Raw genomic sequence first — 22626 nt, forward strand, 5'->3', positions numbered from 1 at the left:
AAAGGGAAGAGCGGCCTCTTCCTCACTCTTGTCTGCAATTCCACCAAGTGCTCACGAATCTCTCAAATCTCTGAGCCCACAGACATGGCTGAACACTGACTAGAAAGACGGTGGCATGCAGTGAGGTCACTGGCATATGGGTTCTGAAGTACACAGCATTCCTGACAACTGTGCTAATAAAACGTTATGGTGTTCCTTCTAGAGACAAAAGCCAACTTCATAGCTTTGTTCCAGAACATCCTGGTGAGGGGCGGTGTCCCGCCACAAAGCCGGGTGGGGTCAGGAATGTCCGGTACAAGCACATACACTGGGCTGGCTTCCCCAGCACCAGCTCGCTCTCTCCCCATCTTGTCTCTCCCTTTCATGGTGTGTGTGTGTGTGTGTGTGTGTGTGTGTGTGTGTGTGTGTGTGTGTGTAAGCACAACTTCTATTTCACAACAAGCTTTTCTTCCTGTTTCACAGAAATATCTTCAGTCTGATTAGCTTGAGTCGGATGTTCAATCTCTACTGAGGAGATACTCAAGGCCAAAGATAACACCCATGTCTTCTGTTCCACCTCTCAAAAAATACTTATGGGTGAGGAGAGAGGGAACATGCCAAATCCTCATGTTCTGCACATGATGAGGCCTTGCCCTACTGCACAAGGTACACTATTTTGCCAAGGCAAAGTAACTAGCTATTCCTACATGTTTGCTCAGTTGCAGTTCAATGAAAAAGCAGGCCTATCAGTGTGACACCAGTTTTTTTAAAAATATTTTTTAATTTTTATTTTTTTGCCTCCAGGGTTATTGCTGGGGCTTGGTGCCTGCAGAATGAATCCACTGCTACTGGAGGCTGTTTTTTCCCCCTTGTTTACCATTGTTACTGTTATTATTGTTGTTGGACAGGACAGAGAGACACCGAGACAGGAGGGGAAGACAGAGAGGGGAAGAGAAAGACACCTGCAGACCTGCTTCACCACTTGTGAAGCGACCTCCTGCAGGTGGAAAGTGGGGGCTTGAACCGGGATCCTTGAGCCAGTCCTTGTGCTTTGTGCCATGTGCGCTTAACCCGCTGTGCTACCGCCCGGCCCCCATGCTACCAGTTTCTTAAGGGCTCAGTTCCTGTCACGCTACAAACAGGAGAACGGCAGTGTGTGGTGGTCACAAGGCAACATTCCGGTAAGACTTGCAAATCTCCATCGAGTCAGTCACCCTTCATGCAGCCATCAGAGTGAACTTAATGAGAAATCAGGTGAAGGAATTATTTTTCAGAACTAGGAAGAATTAGGTGAAGAGCAGTCCTCGATGCGAAAGCATACAATTGTCACCATCCGTGCTGTTTATTCTGTTTGCCCAGCCTACTGGACCCCTTCTCCCCCACCTCCAGATCCACTTTGTGGCCTTCTCTGTCCTATTCAGACCCTGGAAGCTGACCTATGCAGATGGTAGGCCAGTGTCTGTACCAGACATGACCTTGCTCTCTGGCTCCCAGCTGGGCTTAGTCAGTAGGAAGGCCCAGAAGCACTTGCAGGATGGAGGAGACAGAGAGGTGACTCTCCCACCCTGTGCACTATTGACAGCCAGGAATTCCGACTTCCAGGTCCACGTCTCCACCACTCTGGGATCATGCTTCTGCTCCTGACACCTTGCAGGCCCAGTGTGCTCGGTTTTCCACTGCTGCTAACTCCCCAGGTGTTTTACCAACTCCCACAACTCCACCCACGTATCCACAAATAGGCCTCTTCAGGAGAAACACCTGTCACCCTCATAGCGCCACTCACAGGTTCTGAGTCGGGATCACTTACATGCACTGTATGGACCAGGTCGGCCAGCAGGCACTGCTTCAGCTTCTCGTCGCTACTGGTCCCATGAAGCACCAGGTCTGGCATGTAGGTGGGGCAGTAACCTGCTAGCAGAGAGCGGCCAAAGTTTCTCATGCTTGGGCTGCTGATGCTCTGAGACCTGCAAGACCATAGAATTCATAATGTAATGGAAACCGTGCTCCCTTCTGGCACTACCACTGGGACCCAAACCCGAATGGCACTAGAAAAACAGACTGGGGGTGATGCATGTCACTAATCTGCTGGCATGGGGGATGTGGGGGAAAGGACTTGAAAGAGAATTAAGAGTAAAAGGGGGAGGTGACCTAGTTTTTGGAATTCGTTCTTGTGCCTCACTATCAAACAGCAGACATCTCCCAGGCTGTTTGAGTCAATAGAAGGAGGAAAGAGGAACTCTTAAGAGGTTGGAGGGGATGAGTCTTGCCAAAAGTCTCGCTTTAGAAACTCAGCACATCCGCACAGGGTGCTTGCTGCCCAGGACAGTGAAGAGAAGAGGAGCAGTCTCTAATTACAGTGTTCAGTCACGGCAGGCGGAGTAATCGAGTTGATGGAGTGTTAAGGCAGAGGTGTGGCTTCCCAGCCATTTCCCGCTGCTCCTTGCCAGGAGAGGGGGGGCCCCCCACCAGCGGGTGTGATCCACTGCCTCTCAGGCACAGCATCTGCTGCCAGCCACAAAGCGCCATGAGGATGGACAACAGGACTCTAACTCCTGTCCCACCCCTCTCTTTAAAGTCCCCCAGAATCTCACAAGAATTTTAAGACAACCACTAGCTAGCTTCCTTGCAACAGAGTAAACGTACAAAGGGCAGGTCTGGATACTGTCTGTCTGGTTTTAAGGACATTTAAATTTTCATGCTCTAGGGCCCGATGTTTTATCCATTGTGCCCCACCTCTAAAATTGTTTTAATTTTACTTTTTTCCTTTTGAATCTTTTATTTTAATGAGAGAGGGAGCGAGGAAGGGAGAGGGAGTGGGAGAGGGAGCGGGAGAGGAGGAAACATACATATACAGAGAAACCAGAACACTGCACAGCTCTAGCTTATGGTGGTGCTGGGGATTGAACCCGGGGCCTTAGGGCCTCAGGCATGAGAGTCTTTTTGCATAACCACTATGCTATCTCTGTCTTCCTAGCCCTTAATTTTACTTTGTGAAACATTTTATTTTTATTTATTTATTGGACAGAGGCAGAGAGACTGAGAGGGGAAGGGGAGCTAGGGAGAGCTAAAGAGAGAGAGACATCTGTAGCACCACTTCTCTACTTGTAAAGCCCTCCACACCCACCCACAGGTAGATTGGGGGCTTGAAGCCAGCTCCTTGTGCAGGGCAATATGTATGCTCTCCAAGATGCACCACTGCCTGGTCCCTGACTGACATTTCTAATACCTTGAGATCAAACAACATCATGTATGAAACAATCAACAGTAGCTGACGTCACTTTGGGGATGAAGAAACTGGTATTTGGGGCAGGAACAAGAGCCCACTGGATAGGGTATGTGCCATGCATGTGGTCCAGGTAAGAGTCCTTGTACCACATGGGCAGTGCTACAGCACCACGGGAAGCTCCAGCACTGTGGTGTCTCTACTTTGCTCTGTATCCAGTGATTCAAATGTAAGTAAAAGTATCTCAGAGCAGTGAAACTGCATGTGTGAGACCTTGGCTCAGCAAAAAGAGAGGAACTGGTATTTGAAGCCTGTTCCCCTCCTTCGCAGCCTGCCAATGCTAGTTACCTGGGCAACGGCAGCTCCACTTCCTCAGCCTCTTCAGCCTGGTCCCCACTGTGACCTGGGTGCAGCGCAGTGGAAGCACAGGCATCATCGTCACTGTCACCAAGAGCGCTATCCGAGCTTTCATTCCTGGGAATGTCTCTCTCAACCCTGAAGTCAGCCTTTCTGTGGGCATCCCCACAGGGGACATGTGCAGCCACTGAGAGACCAAAGTCCTGCTGGACACACCTGTTTGGAACAGGCTCCATCAGCTGTTCCTCTACAGCCTTCAAATGCAAACCTCCAGGGTCCTCCGGTGGTCTCTGTCCCACTCCTGCCGCGCTGTCATTCAAGGACAACCTACAGGCCTGCCCAGATGCAACATCTGCTGCCTCAGTTCTGATGCCTCTGTCCTCAGCAAAACCCCTGTCAGAGTTACCATCATCCCCTTCAGGAGACTGAGTCCGGGGACAGAGGCCACTGTTTTGGGATCCCTGTGTGATGGAACACCTGGAGGCTTGCTGGTCCTGAGCTGGGTCAGCAACCATGCTGACCACAGCTGAGGGCCCAGCTAGCCCAGGACGCTGTCTGCAGGCCTGCAGCCGCTCCTCCATCTTCCTTGTACGGCTTTCAAAGTCAGACTCTGGAGACACGGAGCTTCCAATCTGGAAAGTGACCTTTTCCAAGGAAGGCTGGTCCCGGGAAAATCTGTCAGGGCAAGGCCAGGCCACTGCCTGGTCTGGAGATGTTTTTGGCGTCTCCCCTTTGGATTCCTCACTGACAGTGACAGTCTGCTGGCCACCATTCACTGTCACCCCCAGGGCTTCACAGCTGGAGACTCTTGAACAGTTATATTCGCTTGTCTCTCTCAAGCTTTCTTCTTCCTCACAAAACGTGTCCCCCTGACATTTCCATGAGCTGGTCAGTGCTGGCTCCTGAAACCCCAAGCTGCAGGCCTCAGAGTTCTGTTCTGGCCTCCTGCTTCCTTCTTTGTCAGGTTTGGGGCCCAAGTCTATAAGGTCAGGGCCCTCTGGGGTCCCAAGCAGCCCCTCAGGTTTGAGGCCCCTCCCCTCAGCTGTGGGGGTTGAGGGCGGCAGGATGGGGGGAAGGAGAGCAGGCTCGCTTCTCACTGTCACCACCACATACTCAGACTCCTCCACCTCCCCCTTCTCCAAGGCTGTGGTGATCTTGCTCCCGTTTAACACTTGTTCACCTTCCCCGTGATTCCCGCTCCAACTCAGCTGGTTCTCTTGCAGCTCAGAGCAGCGGAGAAAGTAGGTCAGGACATAAAGTATGCGCTGTACCAAATCCTTCTGTTTCCCTACCACCACAGTGCGAGTCAGCCTCACTGGGGAGCCGATGGCGCCATAAAGATCACCTATAGACAAAGCAGGCACAGCATGGATGTGTCAGCCTTTATAGGAGCAAAGCAGATGAATTGTATTCCCAAACTAGAATAGCTTCTTCATATGCCTTGTGGAAGCTAAGCGGTAACTCCTAGTCGCAACTGTGCTTTTATAGTTTTGCCTCTAGAGTGGGGAGTTTGTAAGAGAGGCCTGGCATAGGCTGGGGTCCACTCCTCTGGGAATCAGGTGCCCAGTCTTTCACTGTATTAATTAAAGCTCCCTACACAGCCCACTGGGCCAGTCAGCTCCTGCTTCCCCAAGGAAGGCTAAAGCCTTGAATGTGGAACCAAATCAAACACTCTCCCTTCAAAAATACAATGTATTTTTTAGAAAAATCCCAGGACAATAGGCCTTGAGATGAAATTTAAATGTAGGGATCCCTGAGCGGAAGTGGTATGAATTAATTCAAAATACTTAATGAGAGGCCTGCTTGGAATTATTTTACTAGACACACACACACACTTGGAGTGGAATCTATTTTGATTAACAGGAAGAAAATCACTTCATTTTGAATAATGAATCTGCGTTCTTTCTATGGGTTCACATGAACATTCTACTGGAAACACACACACACACACACACACACACACACACACACACACACACACACACACACACCCTGTAGGTTATCTCCTGACAAGCTGATTACAAAATGGTTAATGGTCCATAAACACTTAGCTTAAAAGGTGGAAGAAGGGCAGTGTGTCACCCACTCCAGCAGAATAAGCCTTTCACCAAAAGCAGCTGTCAAATGCCTGTTAAAATTACATTTGATAATCTCACCATTTCATTTGATAACTTTGATGTTGGTAATACTTTGACAAAAACATTAACAGTGACAACAGAAACTAACATTTATTGACTGGGTGGGCACAGTGCTAAGTGTTTTACATATGTCACCTTGTTTCTATCTTTGTACAGAACAACTCTGGGTTAGCAACTATTAGAATCATCAGAAAGCTGGGGGGGAAAAATCAAAACTTGTAAAGATGCTAAATAGATGGGAGGTGGTACATGGTGCGAGCCATAAACAAGAATTCAGGAAGTGGGAAGCCATCTGAGGATGCATCGAGAGAGAGGAGGAAAGACATTTATAAAGGTGTATACTAAATAAGACGAATTAAAACCATAGAGTAAAACAGAGGGAAAAGGAAGGCAGCTCAACTTGCTAAAGCATAGGATTTGCATGCCTGAGATCCCAGAGGGCCAAGGTTCAATCCCAGGTATCACTGTAAGCCAGAGCTGAGTGATACTTTGGTCTCTCTCTTTCTCATTATCATGAAAATCAATCTGTCTTATTTACAGGAGAGAGAGCATTAGCTATGAAAAGCAGTAGAAAATCCTTTCCCTGGGAGCCATCAGGTAGTGTCTCTTCTGAAAATTATTCCTCAGTGAAGGCTATTGCTACTAAGAACACTTAAGGGCGGGGCAGAGATGACATCCGGCAATCCTCTATAAAAAGACTGGCTTACAGGCTAATAGAACCTTATCTCTGCTGCTTTTGCAACCCACTGAGCTATCATCCAAGAATGCAAATGAATACTGAGTGCTAGGACAAGTACTTTTGTTTGAGAGAACTTTCTTGACTAAAGGGTTTATTGCTATGACTTCCCTACGATTACATCTGCACGCTGCTACAGGATATTACAGTCATTTCAGGAATTTGTGGGGGCATTTTTGTTAAATCAGTCTCAATGTTAATAAAGAAGATAAGTGTTACACATCTGAAATCTGGTATAAAAATTACACAGAGAAAAAGGCCACACTGAGTGACAATGTTCTTTTTTTTTTTCTTCTTCTTCTTCTTTTTTAAGAGCTTATTTATTTATTCATGAGAAATGATAGGAGACAGAGAAAGAACCAGACATCACTCTGGTACATGTGCTACCAGGAATTGAACTCAGGACTCCATGCTTTAGAGTCCAAAGCCCCATCCACTGCGCCACCTCCCAGACCACAATGTTCTTCATATATATATTTAAGTTTTGGCACTGTAGATTTGAATAACTAAGGCAAAAAAGAGACAAAGTAAAAAGAAGACTATTAAAAATAGAATTTATACTTCAAACTATGTAAAGTAATGAGAGTATATTATGTACAGAGATAAATAACTCCATCATTTCAGGCCAATCTACATCAACAATACACCACTAAAATAGAGTAGCTTCACTATTAAAGATCCGCTGGACGTTGAACTTGAAAGTGATATTTGAGTGCTGGACTGATGAAGCAGAGAAAGTGAAATATGGAGAAAAGCAAACAGGGTTGAGGAGACAGCATAATGGTTATGCAAAAGACTCTCAGGCTTAAGGTTCTGAGGTCCCAGGTTCAGTTCCCAGCACCGCCATAAGCCAGAGCAGGGCAGTGTTCTGGTCCTTCTCTCTTCATCTCTCCCATTAAAAGTAAACACATTTTCTTTCTTTTTTTTAAGAAAGGCAGAGGGGGAGTCGGGCGGTAGTGCAGCGGGTTAAGTGCAGGTGGCACAAAGTGTAAGGACTGGCATAAGGATCCTGGTTTGAGGCCCCCCCCCCCCGCAGGGGAGTTGCTTCACAAGTGGTGAAGCAGGTCTGCAGGTGTCTGTCTTTCTCTCCCCCTCTTCTCTCCATTTCTCTCTGTCCTATCCAACAACAACGGCATCAATAACAACAACAACAATAACAACTACAACAATAAAACAACAAGGGCAATAAAAGGGAATAAATAAATATTTTTAAAATCTTTTTTAAAAAAAAAAAGAAGAGGAAGAGAAGGAAAACAAAAACACATCAGAACATAGTGAGAAGAGACAGAGACAGAAACTAGGAAAGGGAGAAAGAGTAAAGACAGGAGGAAGAGAGAGTTGAGGTGAGAAGCTGAGGTAATTTCAGTAGTACTATACAGAGAGGTGGTAAATCGAGAAAAGTGAGGGATATGGAAATGGGGGAAGAAAGCAGACAAGGAAAAGAAAGGAAGTTCAGGGCCAGGTGGTGGCGCACCTGGTTGAGCGCACAATGTTCAAGGACCCAGGTTCAAGTCCCCGGTCCTCACCTACAGGGGAAAAGCTTTGCAAGTGGTGAAGCAGGGTTTCCCCTCCCCTCCCCGGGAATGCTAAGAAGTGGACACAGCCATGATACTTGTCTTTGCAAGCTCTCAGAATGTGTGTGTGTCTCTCTCTCCCCCGTGTCTCTCTCTCCCTCCCCTCTCAATTTCTGGCTGTCTCTGTCCAATAAATAAATAAAGATAATAAAATTTTTTAAAAAAAGAAAGGAAGCTGACTTAAAATACCTTCATATATCATTTCATGGATATAAATGCTATGAAGGTCTCCCTAGCACCACAGATACAATTTCTCTATCTGTATTATCATTTACTTCAAACTGTTTTCCAGGATTTTTTTTTTTGAAATACTGTTTGGCTTTGAATTATTTAAATGTGGGCTAATAACTAAATTTCTGAACAGGCAGAATTTTCTCATCCTTCCCCCGCCCCCACACACACACTGATTTGCAGCATAATTCTACTATATTCTAAAATATCTGAAAAAGGTGTCACTCTGATGTTTCTTGTTCTGTTGCATGTGACCCACTAAATAGCTTCCACCACCTCTGATGGGTGGTGAGCCACAGTTTGGAAAAATCCTCCTGCAGGTGTGAGAAGGGTCGCAAGTGTGGGAGGGCTCCAGGGTTGACTGCTTCCAGCAGCTTCTCCCCTCCCCTCCCTGGGAATTTTAAGAAGTGGGCACAGCCCTGCTACCTGTCTATGCAAGCTCTCAGATCAGCCTTTGAAAGAATTCAAGATAGAATTGTTGTATTTTCTTAGGAAACCAGACTGGAATTTCATCTGCATCACTATTTTCCCAGCAATTTTAATTTTCTTGTTTACTGGGATTTGGCAAATATTTAACAGAAATGATAGTGATCGGAGGCAGGTGCCGCCTCTGTCAAATTCCTGAAGACTCTTGATTTGCTGTATTAAATTACAGAAGCCAGTCCTTCAACCTTCTGCATCCCACAATGATCTTGGGTCCATACTCCCAGAGGGGTAAAGAATAGGAAAGCTATCAGTGGAGGGGAATGGTATACAGAGGTCTGGTGGTGGGAACTGTGCGAAGCTGTACCCCTCATCCTATGGTTTTGTCAATGTTTCCTTTTTATAAATAAAAAAATAAAAAAGAAAAGAAAAGAAACTCCTGGAGATGGTTCATTCACATGGCCTGTTAGGCGTGAAGCCCAGGGTTTAAGCCTCCGCATTACACAGGAATAGGGCAGAAAGCACCAGGGAGAGGTTACAGTGCTTAGTGTCTTCCCCTTTCTTTCTCTTTCCTCCCTTCCCTTCCGCCCTTCCTCTCTCCCTCTTCCCCTCCCTCAAGGAAACTCAACAGCCATTCGCATTGCGATGTATAAAACTGCCATATATCTCTGTGACTAGGGCCTCAGCATCCACTGCCGACGTGTCTGTCAACAGTCAGACTTGATTGTCTGCAGGAGACTTTTGATGATATACAATCTCCTTTGACAATGACGGTGGGCTCCTAGGAAGGGACTTGGCTTTGGCATCCTGAACACAGGGAATTAATGGCTCTCATTTAGTTAACTTTCAGATGAGAAACGTGTCTAATTAAAAATACATTTGTCTAACTAAATACACATTACTTAATTAGCATTGTTTTTTTTTTAATGGGTGACCTGACAGCATGAAACACCATGTTCTCTTAATTCTAGCCCCCTTCACTTAATGATACCACTCCATTTTTCAAGATTATTGTTCCACAACAAGAACAGCAATGCTGTCACCCCGGAGTGAGTTAAGCATGCTCTGCGTTGTTTTCTGAGTACAGTACTGGTATCACTTGTATTAAATCCACTGCTAACACTCCAAAATTCTTTAGTTAGCTTATTTCACATATACCTATTGCTGCTGGGAGGTGGCTCAGTAGGTAGAGTGCAGGACTTGCATTGTGAGGCCCTGGGTTTGATCCTCAGTACTGCTCATGTTAGTATACCGGACTCTGTCTCTCATAAGAAATATATTTTGGGGGGAGTTGGGCGGTAGCACAGTGGGTTAAGCGCACGTGGCCACAAAGTGCAAGGACCTGCATAAGGATCCTGGTTCGAGCCCCCGGCTCCCCACCCATGGGGGGGGGGTCGCTTCATAATCGGTGAAGCAGGTCTGCAGGTGTCTTATCTTTCTCTCTCCCTCTCTGTCTTCCCTTCCTCTTTCCATTTCTCTCTGTCATATCCAACAACGACGACATCAATAACAACGAAGATAACTAAAACAAGGGCGACAAAAGGGAATAAATGTTTTTTAAAAAAGGACATAAATAGTGGAGGGTAGACAGCATAATGGTTATGCAAACAGACTCTCATGCCTGAGGCTCCAAAGTCCCAGGTTCAATCCCCCACACCACCATAGCCAGAGCTGAACAATGCTCTGGTAAAGAAAAAAAAAAAAAAGAAAGAAAGAAAGAAAAGAAAAGAAAAGAAAAGAAAAGAAAAGAAAAGAAAAGGAAAGAAATAAATAGGAACCGGGTGGTAGCACACCTGGTTGAGCACACATATTGCAGTCCTCAAGAACCCAGGTTTGAGCCCCTGGTCCCCACCTGCAGAAGGAAAGCTTTGCAAGTGGTGAAGCTTGACTGCAGGTGTCTCTCTGTCTCTCTCCCTATCTCCCCTACCCTCTTGATTTCTGGGTATCTCTATCCAATAAAGATAATTAAAAAAAAAGAAATAGATATATTTTTTTAAAAAAATACATGCACCAATTACCCCCCCCCCAATCATGAGATACATAACTTTTTTTATACTTCTTGCATTTCATGAGTCAGGGCACAAAGGCAAGACATCTTTATTCTCTGTGAAGTAAGGATAACAGAGGTTTGGCATGAGAATACGATGACTCTACAGATGTACAATCACTTCAAACAGTCTCTGGCAGACCGTCTGTCTCCATCACTGCTACTGCACCATATGCTATCAGATGCTTTTCTCAGCTCATGCTTTTGTTTTTAACCAGACCACTGATCAGCTCTGGCTTATTTATGGTAGTTCGGGGAATTGAAGCTGGGACCTAGGAGCTTTGGGCATGAGAATTTCTTTGTATAACCATTATGCTATCTTCCCCCCCACCCAGATCATACTTTTTTTTTTCTGAAAAATTTTATTTTAGCATGAATTCAAGTCAGCATTCCTTGAAAGTCCCTTCTGTTCCCCTCTCCATCACCTGGGACCTGTAGTCTCCTCAGTGGCATATATAGAAAGTGTATTTTTTTTTTCAACTTCAGTATCATTTTATTGAGGGAATGTTGATTTACAGGACTGATACTGTCATAAGGGTACATCCCCATATTTCCTCCAAATTAGGGCTGGTACATTGTTCCCTCCTTCAAACAGTCATTCTGTCCCAACATAGGGATCAAGAGCGCCAACCTCCCTAAGTGTTCTTCCCTTCCCCCTTCTGAGTCCCCAAATCTACTACAATAGACTACAGTCCATTGAGGATTCATCCTATAGTTCTATACAACTGACTTAATTCCAGTAGCAACTAAGAACTATTTTCACCCCATTTTACAGATAAAGAAAGTGAGGCACAGAGAAGCTGACTGCTTGCCCATGGAGACTGAATTTGATCTATGCAATCTGCTTATGTATCTGATACTAGTCTTGAATCTCCTGGCTCTATCTTAACCTTTCTGTACACTTTTCTATCAAAAGCATTCTATTAAGGGAGTACTTTGGTGTTCTGAAATTACATGTATATAGTTCTGTTTTCTCCTTTAGGCAAGGTTACTCAGCTCCACAACCCTAGTGTCTCCATAGAGACTGGAACAGAGTGAGAGAGAGAGAGAGTGTGTGTGTGTGTGTAATACTTTCTCACTCTAAATGTTGAGTAAATGAGAGTTTGTGAGCACAGGAGTCCTCCACAGGAAACTAGATATACAGCTTTGGCCTCAAAGTCCCAACCTCTAGATGCCCAACTATTAGATTCCCACACAGAGCTCAGTGGCAATAAAAGCCACTGACTAATGGCAAGAAAATAGTGTAGGGAATGACAAGGTTGTGAAATCACAAGATCTTGCTTTCTTTTTTGCTTTTCTCTTTCTCCTATTTAGTTACCTTCTGGGTTCTCAGCAAAGGGTATCTTGTTTCCCCACTCCCAGGACACCAGGTTAGATGTCACACTTTTAAGAGGACGGTTTTCACTGACAGCTGAAGAGAGGCAGGAATGCTGCCAGACACTCAGAACCACCCACCTCCCACACAACAAACAATCACTTGTTCCAGAATGCTGATAAGGGCAAAGTTAAGAAATGTTTTTCTACGGTGAACTGTAGCTATGGTGTGAGAGAACATGGTGGGAGACAATTCAGTGTGCAGAGTGGAATGAGGTGCTATATGGAGGAAGGAGAACAAGATGGCAACCTTCCAATTAGAATCTGTCCTTGTATTTTCCACATGTTCAGTGAATGCCATCCCCAGCGTTGCTGGGTTTGATGGCCAAGATGACCTAAACATGCCAACACCCCCCCCCCCCAATCCCATTCCATCTAGGTTCTGGATCTTTAGCTCAGGTTACTCACCCAACTGTGCCCAGAGAGGATTGTAGGGATGCGTCTTTGCTAGCATGTTCACGGACTGAGAGGTGCGTTTCTCGGAGAAAGCTTTAATGGGAGGGTGATCCACAGGCATGACAGTCGGCACCCAGGCCAGGTGGTAGGTTAACACTGCAGTCAGTAAGGCAGCAAAAAACCTTGGAGAAATGGAAGAAATGTACCCGGATGAGTCAGTGCAGCTAGAGGCTTGTCCTACGCAGCATACATAACACACCAGCCCCAGAATCTGCACAGGAGGCTGCAGAGCTGACGCTTACTGATTTTTGTTGATCTGTTCTATGAGAAGTGTAAACTCCTTGAGAAAGCGCTGGCAGAGCTGGGTTTTTTCTGAAGTACTGGACATCATGGTGAGCCAAACAGGTTCAGCTATCCTTGGAACAGAGTATAAGTTCCAGATAGTCCTTCTGCAGGAGAGAAATAGAAGGATACACAGAATGGTCACAAATATTTTTGGAAAGATCTTTGTAATGGAAAAAAAAAAAGGAATAATGAATAAAAGAAAACAATAAACTAGATCTATATGATCCTTAAGGGACTCAGGCAATAAACAAAATAAGGGTCAACAAACTAGCACCCACAGGATAAATCTGTCATCATCTTTGTAAATAAGGTTTTACTGGAAATAGGCATGCTTAAGTCATTTACATAGTGTTCCACAGTTTTTGCAAAACAGCAAATTTGAGCAGCTGTGACAAAGTCCCTTTACATAAAAATTATGTCAGTCCTTGACATGAAACATTCATTTTGAAACCATTTTTTTTTTTTCATAATACCTTATGTTGGGAGATTTAAGCACTTTTTTTTCCCAGGAAGATGAGCCTTTATTGGGAGGAAGAAAGCACATTTTATAATAGCAATAAAGGAAGAGAAAGGGGTATGCTGTATTGAAAACGTGATCAGAGTTCATTTAACTCTCTTAATTTCTGGTTAGTGCTTTCGTTCTCAAAGTCCCTCTTTATTCTGAAAGAACAACATAAACAGTTCCTCATTATACCATACACTAAGTTTTAAAAACTAGGAGTCAGTGAAATCCTACCCTTAAAATATAAGCTGCTAGAGAAATTAGCTAGTCTGGTGCTACCATTTTACAGGTAAGGAAACTGAGGCCTAGAGGAATTAAATTACTTGTATAAGACATACAGATACTTAATGACAAAGTCAGGGTGAGGATGCCAATTTCCTACTGTCTTTTGCCCAGGGCTCTATACCAGCCTACAAAAAGCCCACTAACAGCTCAGGCTCTCTACTGGCATCTCTGAATCTCAAACATAGCCTGGTTCCCAAATAAAGATAGATGAGACATACTCTAACATCATTTTCCAGCTATACACATAGAACCAAGAGACCACAGAGCTCCCCCTTGGCCAAGAACTGAGTGTCTGCTGATTTAGGTTGCTAAGTTAGGTCACAGTAAACTGGGATTCTGTTCTTAAAATCTAAGGTCTCTAAATGTTTAAATGTTGGTACTTTACTTGGACATCATTTCCACAGAGTTTGGGAGAGGAGTTTAATAATAAGATCTGCATGTATAGTGAGACTTTCTTTTTTTTTTTTTTTTTTATCAGATTTTTAATCTCTAAAAAGTTGATGTAGGCAGCTGAGTGGTGGCACACCAGGTTCAGCGCACACAGTACAAAGCACAAAGACATGTGCAAAGAACCCAGTTCGAGCCCCCCTCCCCCAGCTCCCCACCTGCAGAGGGGTCACTTCACAAGTGGTGAAGCAGGTCTGCAGGTGCCTATCCTTCTCTCTCCCTTCTATCTTCCCCTCCTCTCTCAATTTCTCTCTGTCCTATCCAAATAAATAAATAAATGGCCACAGGAGCAGTGGATTTGTAGTGCAGGCACTGAGCCCCAGCAATAACCCCGGAGGCAAAAAAAAAAAGTAGTGCAGCAGGTTAAGTACACATGGTGCAAAGTGCAGGGACCGGCGTGAGGATCCCAGTTCGAGCTCCCGGCTCCCACCTGTAGGGGGGTCGCTTCACTTGCAGTGAAGCAGGTCTGCAGATGTCTTTCTCTCCCCCTCTGTCTTCCCCTCCTCTCCATTTCTCTCTATCCTATCCAACAACAATAACAAGAATGATGATAACCACAACAACGATACAATACAACAAATGCAACAAAAAGGAAAAAAATAAAAGTGGCCTCCAGGAGCAGTGGATTCATGGTGCAGGCACCGAGCCCCAGCAATAACCCTGGAGGCAAAAAAAAAAAAAAAAAAAGTAAATGTATATATTTCTTGTCATCTGCCAGGGCTTTAACACTCTCAGCTGACTTTTTTTTTCCCCCAGAGAGACAGAGAGGTAGGAACCAAGAAGGAAAGATATCACGGCACCAGAGCTTTTCGTGTATGTGTGTACATGCTCAAGTACACACATGTGGAGGCACTGGACTTGAACTTGAGTCAAATACATGACCAAGCAGTCATACTATCCAGGTGCGATATCTTGTCTGCAAGTTCTAAAACAGTGTTTCTTTTTGCTGTTGGGGCTTTAGGCCAATGAGATTCTACCACTCCTGGCATTCCAATTATCTCCCCTAGGTAAGAGGGTGAGAGACAGAGACCATTCCATAGTTCAGGAAACTTCCTTTTGCATGGTATAGCCATGTGGTGGCTGGGGGTAAAACCTAGATCCTTGTGTATGTTAAAGTGTGCACTCTAGCAGGTGAACTATCTCCCAGTCCTCTGATGCTTTCGTTACACTACTTTCCAGATTTTTCAGTACAATCAGCTTCTATTCTGACCACAGCATAGTAGCAGGCAACTCTAGTAACTAAAGAAGAATACAGGTACAAAAAATGATGACTGAGGACCTAGTGGGGGTTGTATTGTTATATGGGAAACTGGGGAATGTTATGCATGTACAAACTATTGTATTTACTGTTGAATGTAAAACATTAATTCCCCAATAAAGAAAAAAAAGACACTAATCATTAGAGAGCCATCAAAAAGCAAGACTTCAGTGTTGGGAGACAGCTTAGCAGTTGAGTATATGCCTTGCATAAATGAGGTCCTGGGTTCAACTCCTACCACCACATAAAAACAATAAAGACAAAAGACATCATAATCAGTGGGATGGTGCTTTGGTCTATCACATAACAAAGTAAAAGAGAGAGAGAGAGAGAGAGAGAGAAAAGAAGGCCGGGTGGTAATGCAGCAGGTTAAGTGCACCTGCCACAAAGCACAAGGACTGGCAGAAGGATCCCGGTTTGAGCTCCCGGCTCCCCACCTGCAGGGAGATCGCTTCACAAGTGGTGGAACAGGTCTGCAGATGTTTATCTTCTCTCTCCCTGTCTTCCCCTCCTCTCTTGATTTCTCTCTGTCCTATCCATCAACAACAGCAGCAATAACAATAATAATAACAATAACAACAAGGGCAACAAAATGGAGAAAATGGCCTCCAAGAGAAGTGAATTCGTAGTGCAGGCACTGAGCACCAGCAATAACCCTTGAGGCAGGAAAAAAGAAAAGACAGAAAGAAAAGAACTTTTTCAAATTTGTGACTTATATCTTAATAATCACCAGATGATGACTAATACATGGAATATTTTACACATAACCTAGAGTTCAAAATACTGAACTCTTGCTCCAAGGAACATATTGAGCTCGCCAGCAAAGCATCATAAAAATGCTCTAACATTCTAGAAATGAAAAAAAAATTTTTTTAATCCTTCACTAACAGAGTTACAGTTTGACTCATTATAGTTTGACTCTGACTGCTTTGGAATGGGATTCCATCTCTACCTCCAGCCCCTTAGAGAAACTGGCATGACCATCCTAGCTCAGTATGGTGAGACAGAATCCCACCAGAGCAGATAACTTTCCACCCAAACCATCAAGCAGGACTCTAGAAAACCCAGCTCCCAACTAATAAATTCAGCCATTAGAAACTGACCATGAAGTCACATTCAGGTAATCAAATGGTTTAATGTTCAGACATGGATGAGAGGACACATGAGAGGGTACCAGGTCACAAGCTATTACATGCTTACTGCCTCCCTGTCACCTTCTGTCAGGCTCTGGATAAGTGTTTCTGAGCTCAAGTCTCCACATACGTGGCATGGGGCTAGTAGTGCTTACTTTCAGGGCATTTGCGAGATGGCTCAAAGTAATTAACAGGCTTATGAGAGATGCAGAATATCAGGTGTCTCCATTTGCCCCACTATAAACAACCAAACAAAGACCGTGGGGGTAACAGGGAGGGCTACTGGGTGCTAGGTGACTTAAATTTTGCCCAACTTGGCCTCAGCTTCCATCCTCAAGAAAGGAGTCACTAATGTGAATAGTAACTGCCGGGTTCTCTGCCCTCTCATTCTTCCAAGCTGTTGACTCTATGTTCCTCTAGATTCAGGGCTTCTGCTGCCACAGTCTCATAAAAGTTCCTAGTTACGATTCACCGAAACCAATCAACTTACCTGAATTCTCCCAGAGCTTCCATCAGATGGCTGACATAAAACTGGACACGGAGACTTGATTCTGCTATCTTCCTACAGGAAATCATGACCTTCATCAAAGAAAACAAGCCAAGTAAGTCTCTAAAAAGACCTTCCATTAGAACTTTACTAGACTCTATTATTAAAAGATAATTTTTTTAAATATTTAATTCCCTTTTGTTGCTCTTGTTGTTTTATTGTTATAATTATTATTGTTGTTGTTGTCATCGTCGTTGGATAGGACACAGAGAAATGGAGAGAGGAGGGGAAGACAGAGAGAGGGAGAGAAAGACACCTGCAGACCTGCTTCACCACCTGTGAAGAGACACCCCTACAGGTGGGGAGGTGGGGCTCGAACCGGGGGCTCGAACCAGGGGCTCAAACCGGGATGCTTATGCTGGTCCTTGCACTTTGCGCCACATGCACTTAACCCGCTGTGCTATCGCCTGACTCCCATTAAGAGATAATCTAATACAACTTTCAAAGTAGGAATGGTTTAAGTCACCAGAAAGTGGCCATTCCTTTTCCTAGAGAAACCCGTCATCTGCTATTAGTGCACCTGCCTATGGATGTAGCACTGCTCCAGATAGATGACTCATCTTCTTTAGGGAAAGTGATCTGCTACGTGAATGAGGAGCATCGGTCATTCTGACAGGCCCCATAATTGTTTCTTGATTTGATAATCAAGTACATTCTTGTTACCTTTTCAATTGCACTTTTCAACCTGTTCATGTGAGATTCAAACAGGGGAAAATGAGAAAAAAAGAAGTCCTGGAAATTTCTTTGAGCATCTTCTTTTTCACACAGGGAAAAGATGATGCTTATAGCAATCTTCTTCCTCCGAACAATGGCTGGATTGGAACTACAGCTTTCATCAGCCAAGCTGAATGTCTCATCAATTGACCTACAGGAAAGATAGGTTTGAAATATTGTCATGTGTCAATGGATCACATTAAAGATAAACTCTCAGGGGCCGGGTAGTAGTGCACTGGATTAACTGTACATAGTGTGAAGCACAGGGACCAGCACAAGGATCCCAGTTCGAGACCCCAGCTCCCCACCTGCAAGAGGGGTTGCTTTGCAAGCAGTGAAGCAGGTCTCCAGATGTCTATCTTTCACTCCTCCTCTCTGTCTCTTTATCTTTATCTATCTCTAGCCCCCTCCTCTCTCAATTTCTCTCTGTCTTACCCAATACCAACAACAGCAGCAACACCAGTAATAGCAACAACAACAGCAATGGGGAAAAAATGGCTACAGGAGCCATGGATTCATAGTGCAGGCACTGACCCCCCAGTGATAACTCTGGAGGCAAAAAAAAAAAAAAAACAAAGATAAACTCTCATGCTAGGCAGAAGCTAATCTTGAACATGTAAGAGTCTCAACTAAGAGTTTATCTGCCTCTAATTCATTCTTTTCTATAAATCTGCCATGGGAAATTAAAAGAATCTTTAAATGAAAGCTAAAAGTAATTTCTAATGATACGTCCATTCTTGGTTATCTTCACTTGAATTAGTTTACATCAAATTGCTGGTATTTAGGAAGGGGTGTGAAAAATCTGTTGCTCAAAATAGAGGCCTTCTGTTTCGTTGGTAGATACCAAGAGATGAGAAAGTTAGAAAAGAAGATGCTGGGAGTTGGGCAGTAGTACAGCGGGTTAAGCGCACGTGGCACAAAGTGCAAGGACCAGTGGAAGGATCCTGGTTCCAGCCCCTGGCTCCCCACCTGCAGGGGAGTCACCTGTCAGGCGGTGAAGCAGGTCTGCTGGTGTCTATCTTTCTCTCCCCTCTTTATCTTCCCTCCTGTCTCCATTTTTCTCTGTCCTATCCAACAAAGACGACACCAATAACAACAACAACAAAGACAACAAGGGCAACAAAAGGGAATAAATAAATATGTTTAAAGAAACAAAGATGCTACCTGGTAGCTGTTCAACAATGGTATAATGTTTAGATATTTACTAGCATTTTAAAACTCAATTTTCCAGGGCTGTAAATGTTTAGATTAAGCCATGCCATAAATATCTCTGGGAAATTTCTCTTGTAGAAAAAACAAATTCTCTCTTGGGAGAGTTAAATTCTTAAACAAACAAACATACAAATTCCTATCAAGAAACTCTTACTTCTTAGGCTGGGGGTATGGTCTGACCTGACAAAACACATCCAGCGGTGAAGCAGTATTACAGAAGCCAGAACGCCCACCTTCTGCACCCCAACAAGAATTTTGGTCCATTACTCCCAGAGGGGGAGAAATCTTAGAATAAGATGACTTGAGGGTTCTGAACTCCAATTCCATAAGGACCCAGAGAGAAAAGAGGAAAAACAAAGACATTTGGAAGAAGTAATAAGGGTAAGTGTGACTTAGAAAAGAAGAGAAGGCAGGACCATAGGGGGGAAAAGTGGGCAAAAATATAGACAGCCAGCCAGATAGATAGATCATTGTAGAAATAATAGTTAACTCATATCTGTGACCTTGAGAGAGCCACAGCAGTTTCCAATGGTGGTGGAAATGGTGTATTGTTCCCCTTTTTACCCTGCAATTTTGTAAGCCAGTATTAGCTCACTAATAAAAAGAGAGAGAGAGAAGGGGGCTAGGTGGTGATGCACCCAGTTAAGTACACACATTATAGTGCAGAAAGACCCAGGTCCATGTCCCTGATCCCCACCCGCAGGAGGAAAGCTTCATGAGTGGTGAAGGAGGGCTGTAGGTGCCACTCTACCTCTCTCCCTCTCTATCCCCCTCCCCTCTCAATTTCTCTCTGTCTTCATCCAGTAATAAATACATAAAATTAAAAAGAAAAAAGAAAACAAAGAGAAGCTTTAAGAGAGTGAAAGAGACTCAGGCTGGGGAGATAGCACAGTGGTTATGTAAAAAAGGCTTTCATGCCTGAGGCACCCATGGTCCCAGGTTCAATGACCAACACCACCATAGAGCTGAACAGTGCTCGGGAAAGTAAGGAAAGGAAAAGAAAAGAGAAGGAAAAAAGGAAAAGAAAAAGAGAGACTATTTCTATAATAGTGGAATTACATTTACCGATTCACTTTATTTACTTATAAGAAAAAATGGAGGAGGAAAGGATACGAACAGCAACACTCTGGCACCTGAGATGCTGGGATCCACCAACTCATGCTTGAGTTCAACACCTTATCCACTGCGCTGCCTGCTAGGCTAGTAAGAGTCAATACATTCTGAATATATGTTCAGTTTTTCTTAAGGGGTTAGCTTCAGAAATATTTTCCAATCACATTTCTCATAGCTACTAATAGCAAGAGTGAAAATACATTTCCCTCTTCAAGACACCAGAAGGGGGCCGGGTGCTAGCACGGCAGGTTAAATAAGCACATGGTGCAAAGTGCAAGAACCGGCATAAGGATCCTGGTTCGAGCCCCCTGCTCCCCACCTGCTGGGTGGTCGCCTGGCAAGCGGTGAAGCAGGTCTGCAGGTGTCTTTCTTTCTCTTCTCCTCTCTGTCTTCCCCTCCTCTCTCGATTTCTGTCTTGTTCAACAACAACAGCTACAACAACAACAACAACCACAACAAAATGGGAAAAATAGCCTCCAGCAGCAGTGGATTCATAGTGCTGGCACATAGCCCCAGCAATAACCCTGGGGGCCAAAAAAAAAAAAAGACCAGAGCAAATGACAGAATGTACTGCAAGTGAAAACATGAGGCTGGCACACAGTAGGTGTGCAATGAGTTCTCTCTTTCTCATTGACTCTGACTTAGCCTCTCATCTCTGCCAAATTTGGGAGGGTACAGCATTCTCCATTTTCCTAACTACAAGTTGCAGCACAATTACTCACATCTGGCAGAATTCAAGGTGGCTAGCCTCCTACTCTTGGGTCCTAAGCTTCTCAGTAGTCTACTCACAGTCTGTAATGTTCCTGTGATTATAAACCTATCTGCATTTTTAAAAGCGCACATCCATCAAGAGTTTTATGACCAGGAAACTTATTTTTAAAAGATTGAAGATAGACATCTTGTTCTAACCTCAAAGGGATGTTATTGCTTCTCTACACTTCAAACAAGATGTAGCTGGGGTTGATAAATCAGGAGGAGGCTCTCACTAACAGACAACTCACTGACAGGGCAGGGTTTCCAGGTGCTATGATAAGTGGTGTGCTTTGTAACAAACCTCCAACTGTTTTTCTCAGAGAAACTCAAGACCCTACTCATCTACCTGTCAGGAAAAAAAAAAAATTGAGGTCTTCTTAGAATATCATATAAATGTTCCATTTCCTTTTACAAAGGGCCTGTTTTCCTGCTAAAGTGAATGTCTATTTTGCATAGGAAATTCTGAGCTAATATTACACCAATGCTTATTTTTCAACCCTTTCTTCCTTGTCATTTCCTAGTTCCCTTCTTTTTCAAAAGTAAAATGAGTATCAGACTTTTTTTTTTTTTCCTCCAGGGTTATTGCTGGGGCTCGGTGCCTGCACTATGAACCCACTGCTCCTGAAGGCTGTTTTTTTTTCCTTTTGTTTTCCTTGCTGTTTATCATTGTTATTGTTATTCTTATTGTTGTTATTGTTATCCTTGTTGTTGGACAGGAGAAATCGAGAGAGATGGGGAAAGAGAGAGAGAGAGAGAAGGAGAGAAAGATAAGACATCTGCAGATCTGCTTCATCGCTTGTTAAGTGACCCTTCTGCAGGTGGGGAGCCAGGGGCTCAAACTGGGATCCTTACACTGGTCCTTGCACTTTGTGTCATGTGTGCTTAACCTGCTACCCGGTCCCCCCCCAGACTATTTTTTTATTCCAGTAAAATTGTAACAAACACTGAACACTATGCAGGTTTATGTTTCCTCTTCATGGGCACCCTATTATTTAAAACCACTACCAATTCGGTGTTAACATAGCAGAGAGTGCCACCTACTGAATTTTGGAGAAACTGCCACAGCATGCTAGTTCTTGTTGCAGTCTCTCCACAGAATTCTAAAGCTACTGAGCTTCCTTTGCAGTCTTGGGTGAGCCAAGCAAATCGGAATAAATCAGGTCACGAGCCATTTAAGTATGTTTTTAAAAATAAAGGGGTGGGGTAGACAGCACATTGGTTAAAAATAAATCCACAAAAATAAATAAACAAATAAATAAATCCACAATGAAATGATGATTCAGACATTTAGAAATTTTAGCTCTGTGCCTAATCACCTTGTTACATCTTCCTACTCAATTCCTTGGGAAAGGTTTACAGACATTTTGCATGTGTGCAAACTGAGGCAGGGTTGCTAACTAGTTTCAGTAATGGGACGTTCTGGAATGACAATTCTGCAGTCAGAATGCAGGGCTTCTGTCTTCTACTCTTGGCTCATTTCTTGGACACTGGGGGATGACCAGGGATTCTGTCTCCATGAATCATCTGCAGAGGTTCATGTCTAGATGTATCATGGCAGCTGGAGCACTACATCAGCTGATAGGACTTTGAGACGAGGAAGGATAAAAAGCTACACACTTCACTTTTCTCCTTGTGAGAAAAATCGAGTAGAATGCTGTTGCCACTACTGAACAAACATTTACATACACTGTGAGTACTTCAAGGTCATGGTTAATTAAGTACAGCCCTGTGATCTAAAAAACTGAAAGCAGGGTTGTTTACACTTGCTGTTTTTTGTCAGCTTTGAAGGTCTGATGAATCCAGTACTATGGTGGAACATAGGAAATCACCATTTCTTAT

General features: G+C 44.0%; 1 protein-coding gene across 5 annotated transcripts in view; it reads right to left on the reverse strand.

The window, feature by feature from the left end:
* The window catches only part of FNIP2 (folliculin interacting protein 2), a 152861-nt gene that overhangs the window by 26892 nt on the left and 103343 nt on the right, over positions 1 to 22626 (reverse strand). For all 5 annotated transcript variants that reach the window (XM_060178894.1, XM_060178891.1, XM_060178892.1 and 2 more), the window contains 6 exons: positions 17659 to 17860; positions 16939 to 17027; positions 12781 to 12927; positions 12491 to 12660; positions 3551 to 4904; positions 1787 to 1943 (listed from right to left, as the gene is read on the reverse strand). In XM_060178894.1, the coding sequence (XP_060034877.1) occupies positions 1787 to 1943; positions 3551 to 4904; positions 12491 to 12660; positions 12781 to 12927; positions 16939 to 17027; positions 17659 to 17860 (2119 nt within the window). The remainder of the gene's footprint in view (positions 1 to 1786; positions 1944 to 3550; positions 4905 to 12490; positions 12661 to 12780; positions 12928 to 16938; positions 17028 to 17658; positions 17861 to 22626) is intronic.

Source organism: Erinaceus europaeus, chromosome 19 (assembly GCF_950295315.1).
Source record: "Erinaceus europaeus chromosome 19, mEriEur2.1, whole genome shotgun sequence".
Taxonomy (NCBI): Eukaryota; Metazoa; Chordata; class Mammalia; order Eulipotyphla; family Erinaceidae; genus Erinaceus; species Erinaceus europaeus.